The sequence below is a fragment of the Motacilla alba genome, chromosome 2 (assembly GCF_015832195.1).
Source record: "Motacilla alba alba isolate MOTALB_02 chromosome 2, Motacilla_alba_V1.0_pri, whole genome shotgun sequence".
NCBI classification, from domain to species: domain Eukaryota; kingdom Metazoa; phylum Chordata; class Aves; order Passeriformes; family Motacillidae; genus Motacilla; species Motacilla alba.
In genome coordinates this window covers 66,436,122-66,450,467 of record NC_052017.1, presented here as the reverse complement: position 1 = coordinate 66,450,467, position 14,346 = coordinate 66,436,122, and the positions used below count along the sequence as shown (strand labels likewise).

The 14,346-nt window shown below is 42.1% G+C and overlaps 1 protein-coding gene across 4 annotated transcripts in view; it reads left to right on the top strand.

The window, feature by feature from the left end:
* Positions 1-11,911, top strand: part of LOC119697538 (desmoplakin) — a 51,957-nt gene extending 40,046 nt beyond the window's left edge. For 2 of the 4 annotated variants that reach the window (XM_038128406.1, XM_038128407.1), the window contains exons 19-24: positions 762-924; positions 1,531-1,614; positions 2,507-2,614; positions 3,247-3,345; positions 4,181-6,472; positions 8,018-11,911. In XM_038128406.1, the coding sequence (XP_037984334.1) occupies positions 762-924; positions 1,531-1,614; positions 2,507-2,614; positions 3,247-3,345; positions 4,181-6,472; positions 8,018-11,212 (5,941 nt within the window). In that variant the 3' untranslated portion in view covers positions 11,213-11,911. The remainder of the gene's footprint in view (positions 1-761; positions 925-1,530; positions 1,615-2,506; positions 2,615-3,246; positions 3,346-4,180; positions 6,473-8,017) is intronic. The other 2 variants (XM_038128409.1, XM_038128408.1) reach the window with 2 other exon arrangements.
* The last annotated feature ends 2,435 nt before the right edge of the window (positions 11,912-14,346 follow it).

The following is a 14,346-nucleotide window of genomic DNA, read 5'->3' as shown; positions in this document are numbered from 1 at the left end:
TTCCAAAGGACAAATGGTGACTTCAGGGCAGTAAGACTCGAGCTATTGTGAATAGGTTGAACATACTTCAAAAGGAATTGTGTAAGACCAACAGGAAAATGTAGTTCTCCATGCAAATATCTAACCTATGTGCTAAAGAGTTGTTGTTGTTTTTTTTTTTTAATTCTTGCTAATATTTGTGGATTAAGTACTTCCAGTCAGCATTTTCCCCCTCAAAAAAGCAACCATGCTTATTCCTCAACACCCTATACTTGAGGGTTAAAAAAGTAACACTAAGAATTAAGTAACAAAATCAAACCTTGAATCTAAATCGTGAACAGAAGGCATATTCTGATTGTTTGAGGAGGAGAGGTGGATGGTTGGGTATGGCTTGTTTTAGTTTGTTTTATTTTGTTTTTATCTGAGGACAAAATGTAGTTCTAACTGGTTGCTGGTTCTCCAGTGAAAATTGAGAACAAGAGTACTGAAGTCAGCAAACTTGGTTTTTATCATTTCAAGTTTTATTTATTCCTCACTTTGACTGGAAGGCCGAACCTCTGTGTATTACAGAGTCATTCAAAAGTGAGGTATTAAAACCCCATGTTGGGTGACTAATAACCAGTACAATTCTCATTTATTTAATTTTTTTGTTCAGAATCTCCTTTTCAGAGCTTCCCATAGTTTTATGTAAGTTTATTTGTGTCTTATTTCTGAAAACTGTGTAAAGAGAGAGAAAGAGAATGCACTTTCCATTTTGACAGGTTTTTCCTTTTTTTTCCTAGGTCATGGGATTTAGAAAGGCAGATCAAACAGCTGAAAACCTACCGAGATCTCTACCAGGCTCTTAGCAAGTGGATCTGTGATGCCAAGCGCCGGCAGGAGTCTATTGAGTCCGTGAAGCTGTGTGATTCCAACACTATCATGAGATACCTACATGATCAGAAGGTATGCAGCACCTGAATGAGTTGTCTTCAGCTATCTGGATTTTAAATTGTTTTGCTATACAGAAAATATCAGTATCAATGCAGTGTGCAATACAGTGGCCTGTTTTGAATTATAAAGTATGCAAGCTACCAGAAAACACCACATATGTAGAAGGCAGGAGGGAGGAAATATTATTGTCCTCATTACTTTCTGTCAGCACTGCAACAGATTATGAACAAGACTGCATTTGGCTCCTACACATTCACTGACACTTCTACACATCAGCTTTGAATTAATTCAAGGGACTGTGAGATGGTGCAACTTATGGGACAAATTACAGCACAAAAATAAAAATCAAGTAAATACATCTAAGCTGAAGTCAAGGAGCTCTGCCTTTGCGGCTCTGGGGGTTTTTCAGTTGCCGAGTGTTCTCTCTGAGAAAAACCTTCTCATGCCCAAAGAGCTTGCTCTTGTGAAAACTGCCCAGGTACAGGTAATTTCAGGCCTCAGCCTCAGGGGCTGCAATAGTCTCCTGCTGCAGGTGCTTTCTGATGGAGGCAGCGTGTACAGGAGGAAATACTGGTAAATCTTGCAGGAGTGTTTCATGGCTCACTTTTCTCTTGGCAGAACTTGCACAGTGAAATCTGTGGGAAGCGAGACAAAGTTGAGGAGCTTCTCAAGCATGCAGATCAGTGCTCAGCTGCAATTAAGGTACTTGGATCTCAGCATTTTTGTGGGGTGTGGTTTTTCATGGTCAGGCACATCCCATTGTCTCTGCTCTGCTGATGGGTGAAAAGTCAGCTCCCTGATGCGTGTGTACAGAAATTGCTGGGGTGAAGTACTTCTAAGTACAAAACACAATGAAAGCAATTTGTGTACTTGCCACCTGAAGACTATGGGATCATGCAGCAGATACCAGTGAGAGCTTCTCTTCAGGTGAATCAAAGCCTCCTTCTAGCCAGACCAAATTTTGCAGTTCACATGTTAAAAAACATAAGGAAGTCAAGAACAGATTGGTGCTTAATGAGTTAGGTCTGATTAGGATCTGATCTAGGAGGCAAGACAAATGCAGATTAGCAGGAGGAATGGTGTGCAATAGTCATGAAAACCAATAACATACATTTTTATGTCACCTTTATATCCGTGCTTTCTCCAGCTCAATCTTACTCTCTGTGTCAAAGATTTTGTTATATATGTGACATGGCATATGTGATACAAAAGAGATGCAGAGACTGTTATTTCTGATGAAGTTTTGGTGGCTAACAGTACTTAGACCAGTTACTCCCATGAAACTGAATCTTTTTCATCTCCCTGTAGCCCTCAACTTACAGAAACAGTTGTCTTCTTTTTGTAAAATGTTTTTCTTCTTTTTCCCTTGTCATTCTCCTCCATGAATCTCCACAGGGGTACTTGAACTGATGAGCTTCTCTTTATGACAGAGGATCATCTCTACATGGTTAGAAATATAAACAAAGGAGAAATGTAGCTTTTTGTTAAGGAAACAAAAGCAAAAAAACCCAAAAACTTGCATTTTCTGAAATAGTTTCACAGAGAATTCTTTGGCAGTTTCTAAACAGGTCTTGCTTTTTATCTTATTTTTCAGGATTATGAACTACAGGTTGCTTCCTACAGTTCAGGATTAGAAACATTGCTCAACATACCTATCAAGAAGAGTGTGGTTCAGTCTCCTGCAGTCCTAATTCTACAAGAGGTACCTTTCTTTGCTCCCCTTCAATCTTCTGAATCCATTTGTTTGTGTGAGCCCGTGTGAGTCATACCCAGCTGTATTCTAACACTTGGCACCGTCACTGGTAATGTGCACTAAGCATGTAAGCGCAAGGAATTAGTGCAGAGTAGTCATTGTGCTGTAAAATCAGACCTGGGCTTGTTCAGACATTAGATTAGCCCTCAGGAATTTATTTCATTCCTATGCAGTGTCCACTGCATACATACTGTGAGAAAGGTAGATTTGTGCCCCAGGTGGTTTAGCCACTTTCAGCCTGGGAATTAACTGCTATTAAAAATTTATCTTGGGTTACTTGTGACTGTCAGACAGGAAGAGCGTGATGAACCAGGGGATGAAGGCTTGAATTTAATGTCACATCAGCAATGGGGGGCAGACAATGCTGAAAAACCAAAAAGGTGTGGATTTTTCGTATGGAAGAATTAGCACTGTTGGGGTCCTCAGAATGTCGTGTGAATTTGTGAGGAGGAGAATCTGCTTTTTACTTTGTCAAGTGATGTGTTCGCTTGAGTAGATTGGAATCCTTTAAATGGTCTGGACATAGGTATGGTGATGTCTAACTCTAGTACAAGCTGCTAACAATTCTGTTTCTTTTCAAGGCTAATGAGGCTCAGTCCCGCTATATAGAGCTTCTTACAAGATCAGGAGATTATTACAGATTCTTGAGTGAAATGTTAAAGAGCATGGAGGATCTGAAGGTATTCTAAATCTTTTATTTTCTGTGGGTTTCCTTTTTATCACAGATTAGAAAACTCACTAATCAGAGGCAGAAAGTACAGTGTAAAATAGCTCACAAAACTGTATCCAGAACTCAGAGGTGCCCTACAAAGGAGGCATATCAGCAGAGTCATGCATCTTTTGTGGAAGAATACAGTGTTGTACAAAGTGACCTCCAAGGTGGTGTGTGGGGTGAGGTAGAGAACTGGTCTCCTTGGTAAATAAGGAGGTGCTCATCATAGCACATGAGCGATCGTTCTCTGCCCATCGCAGCCTTGACCTCAGTGACAGCACAGCTACCTCAGTGCTGAAAACTTGCTCCTCATGGTTGAGGGCACCTCATTTTAGACCATATTCTAAAGTGTTTTGAAAGAAGCAACTTCTGATTTGATACAGCTCAGTGAAATAGCGAGGCCCATTAAAGAAGTTGCATATATGGAATGTGATTTTTCAGCTGTTTGAAAACTGGGCAGGTTCTAAAGGTCACTGTTCCATACTTCGCTGGTGAACTTCTGCTACACCGCATTTTACTATCAGTAGTGCACCTCCCTCGCCCTATCAGGTATCATTTTTCCTCTGAAAGTCATTATATTCTGATTTCTGAATAAGGTTTGACTCTAAATAAACAAGGATTCCAGAATTTGTCTTGATGTCATTAAATAAAAAAGGGGTTTAGATCTCATTGAAGCATCAAATACATTCATTTTTAAGTTGTCAGTGCTATGATGTATATTGTATTGCATGTGATGATTTTGAAACAGTTGTCAAAATATTTATGGAAGTTTTTCTGTTTGTTTTTCTGCTATCATGTTGCAGATGAAAAACACCAAAATTGAACTCCTGGAAGAGGAACTCAGACTTGCTAGGGATTCAAATTCAGAGACAAGCAACAAACATAAATTCCTGGAGCAAAATCTGCAGAAGTACCAGATGGACATTTCTCAGCTCAAGGCAAAGCTGATGAGTTTGGAAGAAATGAAAAGACAAGCTGAAATGGATGGAAACTCTGCTAAGCAAAACCTAGACAAATGCTATGCCCAAATAAAGGATCTGAATGACAGAATAACCAGGCTGACTTATGAGACTGAAGATGAGAAAAGGAAAAGGAAGTTGCTGGAGGATAGATATGAGCAGCAGAAGAATGACTATGACCAACTGCAAAAAACAAGGCAAAATGAGAAAGACAGCCTTGGCTGGCAGAAGTTAGAGTCTGAGAAGGTCATCAAGGAGAAGGAGTACGAGATAGAAAGATTAAGGGTTCTTCTTCAGGACGAAGGCACACGGAAGAGGGAGTATGAAAATGAGCTGGCTAAGGTAAGAAACCAGTTTAGCGAGGAGATGAGTAATTTAAAGAACAAGTATGAAACAGAAATTAATATTAAGAAGACAACAATCCAGCAGATAGCTGCACAAAAAGATGATGATGCAAAAGGCCTCAGAGCCCAGGTTGACAGACTGACAAGAGAGAACAGAGACCTTAAGGATGAGATTGTGAGGCTGAACGATGCCATTCTGCAGACAACAGACCAGCGGCGGAGGGCAGAGGAAGATGCTCTCCAGCAGAAGGCTTGCAGTTCTGAGGTGTCACAGCAGAAGCATCAGTTAGAGCTGGAGCTGAAACAGATCATTCAGCTTCGTGGGGAAGACAACTCAAGATACAAGCAGGCTCTTGAGGAGGCTGCCTCAACTATTCAGGATAAAACTAAGGAGCTGGAAAGGCTAAAGCTTCAACTTCAGGAAGAGGCTAAAAGCCGATGGGAACTTGAAAATGAATTGGCTAAGGTAAGAAACAGTTATGATGAGGAAATTATTAGTTTAAAGAACAAATATGAAACTGAGATTAATATCACAAAGAACACAATTCACCAGGTCAGCATGCAAAAGGAAGAGGAGACAAATAATTATAGAACACAGCTTGATAATGCCATGAGAGAAAATAGGAATTTGTGTGAGGAAATTAGGAGACTGAAGAATACGATAAGTCAGACAACAGATAATCTACGGAAAATAGAAGAGAATGCTCAGCAGCAGAAGGCAGCTGGCTCAGAACTTTCTCAGAAGAAACAGCAGCTGGAGATTGAGCTGAAACAAGTTATTCAGAGACACTCTGATGAAAGCATGCGGTACAAACAGTCGCTTGACGATGCTTCTAAAACCATTAAGGAAAGAAACAAAGAGATTGAAAGGCTGAGAAAGTTGTTGGATGTAGAAACAAGTCAGAGGAAAGAAGTGGAGGATGAGAACAGTCAGTTGAAAAGAGTCCAGTTTGACCTGCAGAAAGCAAACACGAGTGCAACTGAGACAATTAACAAGCTGAGGATCCAAGAGCAGGAACTGGCCAGACTGAAAATTGACTATGAAAGAGTTTCACAAGAGAAGAAAGGCAGGGATCAAGAAAGTGCCAAGTTCCAGAGCACTGTAAAAGACTTGCAGATCCAGAAACATAAGCTGGAGGAGGAACTTTGCAGACAGAACAAAAATTTAATGGAGGAAACATCCAGGAGGAAAAAACTGGAGGAGGAAATAGAAGGCATGAGGAGATCTCTGAGAGACCAATCGGTTAAAATAACTAATCTCACACAGCAGATAGAGGAAGTATCTATTGTAAAGAAGAGGAATGAAGATGACCTTAGGCACCAAAGAGAAGTATTAGACGGTCATGTGAGAGAGAAGCAAAGATACATGGAGGAGTTAAGAAAATACACATCTGATATTGAGACTTTACGTCGTCAGTTGGTCCAAGAACAGGAGCAATTAAAACAGGCTCACCTACGATATGAGCACTTACAGAAAACCTCTGAGGAAAAAAGCAAAGCCTTGAATGAGTGCAAAATAGAGATTGAAAGGCTTCAGTCTCTCACCGAGAACCTTACCAAGGAGCACTTGTTACTGGAGGAGGAGCTGCGAAATGTTAGATTGGAGTATGATGACCTCAGAATGGTCAGAAATGAAGTTGATGAGAAAAATACCACCATTGCTGAACTAAAGAATCAGCTTCAGATGAGCAGCAAGCAAACCCTGGAACTTCAGGGGTTGCTTAATGATTTACAGAAAGAAAGGGAAAAATTGAGACAGGAAATTGAAAAATTCCAAAAGCAAGCTCTAGAGGTATTCACACATATTTTGATCCCAGCTTTACTGTTTCTCAAATATATAATTATTTGCAGTGTCGATTTGAACAAATTAATTCACTCTTTGCTGTTTGAAGTCACTGTACTTGTGACTAACATCCCCTTTATGACTCTTTCTCATGGTTAAGTTTTAAAGAAAAATGGCAGGATTTGGCCACTTAACCTCTTTACTCCCTGGGAACTGTTCTAGGGAGCCATAAGCTCTCATCTCCTAGGAGAGCTTTGTTCTCAGGCCTTGCCCCAGAAGAAATCTGTGTTCTGTGCCAGTGTCCAGCAAACCATCCTAGGGAAAAATGGGAGCATGTGGAGTACCACTGTGCTTTAACAGTTCCCTGCTGGCTGTGTGCTTCCCAGGCTGTTTCAGCCAGGATGGGTTAAAGCTGTCCTTTGAGGCTGACTTGAGTGCTGTCACAAACTAAACTGGCTAAAAACCCCAGAACCAACAAGCTGTCAAGGTGCTGATTAGCTGGGTAAGATGTTGATTCCAAGTGAGGATTAAGAGTCATGTTGTCAGCTGTGCCAAAGCCTATCTTTCATGAACTGTTTTGGGGATTTATGTTCCTAAGTCACTAAGGGCATTTGCAAATTTTGCTATTGGCCCTTACTTCTTAAACTTTAGGTGACAACATAAGCAAGTTAAAGAAAACATTTTTTAATATTTTATTCTTCTGCCTAGTTTCTTGTACAAAGAGCTACTCTTTAAATATATACAAAAGAGCACAACTAGAGTTGTCCCTTATATTTCTTTTCTCATATCCTTTATTCAGTTTTTCTTTCCCTTATTCTAAAAATCCTAATACTGATATTAAAAAATACTAACATTTAGGATTATATAACACCTGTGCACAAACATCTATATATATATATTTAATATATATATATATGTACACATATATATGCATGTATTACAAGTAGATAAAGTTGTATTCTGTTTAATATGCATACATACATGCATGTTTGTGGGTGTTTGTACGTATGAACACATACATGAAGACACTGCGTGAATTAAAATGGAAGGCAACGCAGGTAAAATTGTTTGGAGTGACATGTGAAACTAACAGAAAAGCAAAAATTGAGTCATGTGTTTCCTTTTTATCCATGTATGACCAGTCCTTAGCTGATGCAAATTCCCCTGGATTAGTAGGACTGCCAGGACATCTGCTGAGCATCAGGCTATTTATGAGTCTCAAATGCTCTGTGTATTTGTCAGTGTACTGTGAGAAGTATCAAAAACTTACAGAGAACTAAATCAGCTGAAGGACGAGGCTGTGGGTAACAGAATGAAGTCTCTTGAGTCTCTGGCAGTACTGAAGACACTGTAAGTGAAGGGATAATGTGCCTTCTCTGGTTTATGTGTGTCTGTAATCTTGGGAAAGGTGCTGCTGTGACTAGAATGTTTTCCAGTGGGAGTTTGCTGCAGGTTAAATGACAGGCTGGAGAGCATTGTAGGCAGAGGGCATAACTCTGACCAGCACAAACTCTAACCATCCTTTCTTGGTTTATTTCTCCTCCACAATTGTAGGCATCCAGTAGGATTCAAGAATCCAAAAATCAGTGTAGTCAGATTATGCAAGAAAGAGAAACCCTGCTGATAAAAATGAGTGCTTTGGAGCAAGACAAAGCCAGACTGCAGCGATTAGAAGAGGAGCTGAACCGTTTAAAAGTTACCCTGGAATCAGAATCGCGCTTGAAGCAACGCCTGGAAAGTGAGAAGCAACAAATTCTGAATGATCTCAATCAGTGGAAGAGCCAGCACTCCCGAACAGAGGAATCCATAAGGAAGATCCAGTGTGAGAGGGAGAAGAGTGAGAGGGAGAAGAACAACCTGAGGAGTGAGATTGAAAGGCTGCAGATGGAAATCAAACGGATTGAGGAGAGATACCGGTGCAGACTGGAAGAGACTGCTGTCAAAAACCAGTCAGAGTTGGAGTCGGAGCGTCTCAGGCTGCAGAGAGAGATTGAGAAACTCAAGCAGCGCCCATATGGGGCTCACAGATCTACGCAAACCGAGGAAGACTTCTGTATCGATGCCTCCAAGCTGGTGTTCAGTGGGCTGCGGAAGAAGATCACAGCCATGCAGCTGTATGAGTGCCAGCTGATAGACAAACTCACACTGGACAAACTGCTGAAGGGGCAGAGGTCGGTGGAAGAGGTCGCAGCTGACATTGAACCCTACCTCAAAGGGGCAGGTGCTATTGCAGGGGTGTCCCTTTCACCCCGACAGAAGTACTCTTTTGTTGAGGCCAAACGGAACCAGCTGCTCACAGCAGAAAATGCAGTCCTGCTCCTAGAAGCCCAGGCAGCAACAGGAGGTGTGATAGACCCACACCGAAATGAGATATTAACAGTGGACAGTGCTATTGCTAGGGATCTGATTGACTTCGATGATAGAGAACAGATCTATACAGCAGAAAAGGCTATTACAGGATTTAAGGATCCTTTCTCAGGCAAAACTGTGCCGGTATCTGAAGCCATCAAGAAAAATTTGGTTGACAGAGAAACTGGAATTCGTCTGCTTGAAGCCCAGCTGGCTGTAGGAGGGATAGTTGATCCAGTCAACAGTGTTTTCCTACCCAAAGAGATAGCTTTATCTCGTGGATTGATTGACAAAGACCTGTACAGGATGCTAAACAACTGCCAAGGCAGTACAAAGAACTTCATTGATCCCACCACCAAAAAGGCAGTCACTTACATGCAGCTGAAGGAAAAATGCAGGATTGAGCCACACACTGGTCTGCTGCTCCTTCCAGTGCAGAAGAGGAGTATGTCGTTCCAAGGGATCAGGCAGCCTGTCTCAGCAGATGCACTGCTTGAGGCTGGAATCATTAAGGAATCAACCAGGAATGACTTGGAAAGAGGTGCAATTACAGTGGAAGAAGTGAGTGAGAGAATTATTGATTTCCTTCAAGGCTCTAGCTGTATTGCTGGTATCTACAATGAGGCTACTAAAGAGAAACTTGGCATTTACCAGGCTATGAAAATAGGTTTGGTTAGGCCGGGAACAGCCCTTGAACTCCTAGAAGCCCAGGCAGCCACAGGGTTCATAGTGGATCCTGTCAGCAATGTGAGGCTGCCTGTTGAGGAAGCTTACAAAAGAGGCCTTGTTGGAATTGAATTTAAAGAGAAACTTCTCTCTGCCGAAAGAGCTGTCACTGGCTACAAAGACCCAGAAACTGGAAACATCATTTCTCTGTTCCAAGCGATGAACAAAGAGCTCATAGAGAGAGGCCACGGCATTCGTCTGCTGGAGGCACAGATCGCTACTGGAGGCATCATCGACCCCAAAGAGAGCTACCGCTTGCCAGTAGAGACAGCCTACAAGCGTGGCTACTTCAATGAGGAGCTCAACCAGATCCTTAGTGATCCAAGTGATGACACCAAAGGGTTCTTTGATCCCAACACAGAGGAAAACTTGACCTACCTGCAGCTGAAAGAAAGATGCATAAAGGATGATGCAACAGGGCTCTGCCTTCTGCCCCTGAGAGAGAAGAAGAAGGTGGTGCACACCTCACAGAAGAACACTCTCAGGAAACGCAGGGTGGTCATTGTAGATCCAGAAACGAACCGGGAGATGTCTGTTCAGGAGGCATACAGCAAAGGCCTCATAGATTATGACACCTACACAGAACTAGCTGAACAGGAGTGTGAGTGGGAAGAAATAACTATCACAGGATCGGATGGCAGCAGTAGAGTAGTCCTTGTAGACAGAAAAACAGGTAGCCAGTACGACATCCAAGATGCCATTGATAAAGGCCTGGTAGAGAGGAAGTTTTTTGACCAGTACCGTTCTGGCAGCTTGAGCCTGACCCAGTTTGCAGACATGATTTCCTGCCGTAATGGCACTGACGAGGTGTTTCGGCACGAGTCAGTGACTCGGTCTCCCACTGTGCTGAGTGTCAGGAGTTCTTCTTCAGTGATCAGGAGCGGTTCTTTCTCAGAGACCCCAGATGAGTGCAGTCCTATTGCAGCCATATTTGACACAGAAAACTTGGAGAAAATCTCCATTTCAGAAGCTATACAGCGGGGCATCGTGGATAGCATCACTGGGCAGCGGTTACTTGAAGCCCAGGCCTGCACTGGTGGCATAATATGCCCTACCACTGGCCAGAGGCTTTCGCTCCAGGAAGCCACTAGCCAAGGCATCATCGATCAGGATATGGCCACACGTCTCAAACCAGCCCAGAAGGCCTTCATAGGGTTCGAAGGCATAAAGGGCGGACGCAAGAGGATGTCAGCAGCTGAAGCAGTGAAGGAGAAATGGCTGCCCTATGAGGCTGGGCAGCGGTTCCTTGAATTCCAGTACCTCACTGGAGGTCTCGTGGACCCGGAAGTGCGTGGAAGAATAACTACTGAAGAAGCCATTAGGAATGGATTGATTGATGGTCGCGCTGCCCAGAAATTACAAGACACCAACAGCTATCCCAAAATTCTGACCTGCCCCAAGACCAAGCTGAAAATATCCTACAAAGATGCAATGAACCGGTCAATGGTGGAAGACATCACCGGGCTTAAACTGTTGGAAGCAGCCTCTGTTTCCTCTAAAGGCATATCCAGTCCCTACAATGTCTCCTCGGCACCTGGCTCTCGCTCTGGCTCTCGCTCTGGCTCGCGTTCAGGCTCACGCAGTGGGTCTAGGAGAGGAAGCTTTGATGCCTCAGCAAGCTCTTCGTATTCTTACTCATACTCGGCCTTCAGCAGTGGGTCTATTGGGCGCTAATAACAAGTGAGGGAATATGTCTGCATTTTGTTATCATTCAGATTATCCTATATTCCATTTACTAAAAGAAAAAAAACAAAACAACAAAGTAACTCAAAGCAAAGCATTGAAGTCTTTTCTGGGTGTGTTATTCTTTTCTTCTGAAAAAGCTGTAAAATGTTTGAATGCAAACTTACAGAATATAGATTAGGGAATACAAAAGTACTATTTGTGAATTTTGAGTTTCAGTTCCCATTTCCTCTTAGTCTTAGGATTTTAATAGGTCTCTGTATATTTTAAATACTGTGTCATGTGCCTTCTCCTGTTATCCATTACAGTCAACCTATAAGGTGAAAACTGAGGTTTGAAAGTCTTGCAGTAATTCACTTTTTATCTACATAGGCCTTTTTCAATTTGCTATTATGAAAAAAAAAAGATATTAACAATATGGACAGAAAATGCCCTTAATACTGGTTTAGAATCTATACCATAAACATGAAACTGTCTTTCAGATGCTCTACTTCTTTATGTTTGGCTAGCCATTCTCTGAAGTATAACTTGGTGGATGTAAAGGGCTATTATTAGGCTGGGCTTTTGTTTTACTGTTAACCCATATAAAATTTTCTACTGTTTTGCTTGATTTCCCTGTAACAAAGAAAAAAAAATCTAACTGTACCATGTGAGCTATTCTGGACAATAAACTTCTGAAGTTTTAAAGTATTTGATGTGTACTTAATAATTTTATCTATGGACATTCTTGGAAGTGCAAGTTAGAGAAAGAATCATTTTTAAAAGAAGCAGACAGTAGCTTTGTTGTAAAAAGTGTGCAGGCACATTACATTTCATGATGCTGAGCCATCACTTTTATGAATGAGAACTTCTGATTCTGATTTTTCAGTGGGAAAATGAAGGTAGCACCAGTAATGGATGCTGTGCCCCAGAAGCAGAATGCCTGTTTGCACACTTGTTTATAGAGTTGATGATGATAATAGGAAGCATATTTTTTCTGCTTGTGATCCAGCTCATTGTCTCTGCAGCTACAAGGGACTGAGTCAGATTCTCTCTTACACATCTGTGCAACTTTGGACAATGAGCAGAACAAAAAACTGGCTGGCTTAGCTGGCCAACTGTGGCACAGGAAAATCTTTCAAAACTTGAACAATTGCTTCTTGTAACATCCTTCTGCCTCTTCTGTTGCCTCCTGAAAGCCTGGCTTGAGAGAACTGTGGTAGTGTATCAGTGCTTGCATGATACCTTGTTGTCATCAGTTTTATGTAGGCTGCTGGCATCCTGCTGACTCCTTTTATCTGAGCTGAGAAGCCAGAGCAGAACTAAACGACCACAGTATTAGAGGATACAGGAGTGATTTGAAACCACTTCAGCCAGCGCAGAAAATGACTTGCAGACATGGAGGCTGTCCTGTCCTCTCCCCTGTGACACGCAGTGCAGATACCTCCGGGTAGACACGATGATTGATCAGTTACAAGAATTTAATATGGTTTTATACAACTGCTTCAGTGACGTGCTATGCTTTTATACAGTGCTTTAGGGACAAAACTGTTAGTATAATTTGCCAGTAGCTGAAATAATTTCTTCCCTTAAGTTGTTCAAAGCACATACGTTCTTTTGGCCGTGAAACACAGAGGAACCCTGCTGCTCTTTGAATTTTAGTTTTTTACAGATAGAAGATGATGGGCATAAATGTTAGTCATTGTTAATTATGCTGTCTAATTTTTTTTATAGAATGTTTATTTTGTGCAGTAAGGAATAGCACATGTTCTGATCCTGCTGTCTCTGGATGAAGTTTACCCTCTAGTCTGAGAAGCACATTTCCAGTGTTTCCTGAAGATGAGGGCTGTGTATAAAATCTCTGCCATATATAAAGTATCTTCAGTTACTGGACTAAGAAATTATTTGGACTCTTACAGGTCAGTGTTGGGGACCTCCACAGAAAGTAGGTGAGAAAGTACATCCTATCTTCTCGGGAATCTTCAGAGCTTTGGAGATTTCTCTCTACAGCTGAGTTTAGTAGCTGCACCACAGAGGAAGAGTCAGTGTCTGAAAGGCTTTCTGACTGCTAGGGAGAAACAACTCTGTAAAAAACAACAACAAAAAAAAAAAAACCAAACAAAAAACCCCACCACTCAAAACCAACCAACCAACCAACCAACACCACCACCACCACCAACAACAACAACAACAAAAAAACCAAAACCCAACCAAACAAAAACAACAACAACAACAAAAAAAAAACCAACCCCAAAAAGACCCACTGCTTAATAGAATCCCAGACTGATTCTGCAACTTTTAATGACTATGGGGTTCCTAGGGTCTACAGTAAGAGTAAAGCTAGTCATTACTAAAGGAATGTTCACTCTTGGGTGCACACACCAGTGCAGTTTGCATGGGCTGAGAAATCGTAGACACTCCACAGCAGACTGGGCTTAGGTGTTTTATTCAAGGCATTCCTGGCATCTCTGTTACAGTGTTTAAAGCTCCATCTTTGCATAATACCTTTCTTACTGCTCAGTCAACATTTTGTCCTCTCACAGTGACCAAAATAGGAGATGATACCACAGAAATTAAGGTGATAGTGCTTTCTCCTTGCACACATTCCAGCAGCAGCTGCTAGTGTGGTATTAGTGTGGCTTTATGTGGCCAGAGGTGTGTGAGACCCAGGTGCCCAGGGTCTGAGCAGCAGCTGAGCCAGAGTAGGCAGCAGGTGGGGCAGGGCTCTGCTAATGTGGGATGCTAAAGAGATAAGTGGAGAATTTTCCTCCACCATCAAAAGGTGCCGAGGAAGGAAGCTTGGAAGAATCTTTTTTTTTCATTTGCAGCCCTGTGGGGAGGTCAGCTTGCAAAGAGAGTCACGACAGGTGAGCACACCCAGCAGGGCAGTGTGGAGACTCTGTTTGCAGCAGTACTCAGCATTTCTGGGCTAGGAGAGTGTTGCCTGGGGCTTGAAGAGTAGAAAGGCTGTGGTTTGTTTTGGTGGGGTGTAGCAGGAGCACGGGCACGAATTGGGGGCTGCTGTTGTGTATTTGGGGCACGGTGTTCATAAGATCTGTAGCTCTTTTGCACTGAAGTGGAATAAACTGCATCCATGCATTTTAAAAAGAAAGACTGGCAATTTTGGGTGATTGCTGCTGCTGAGA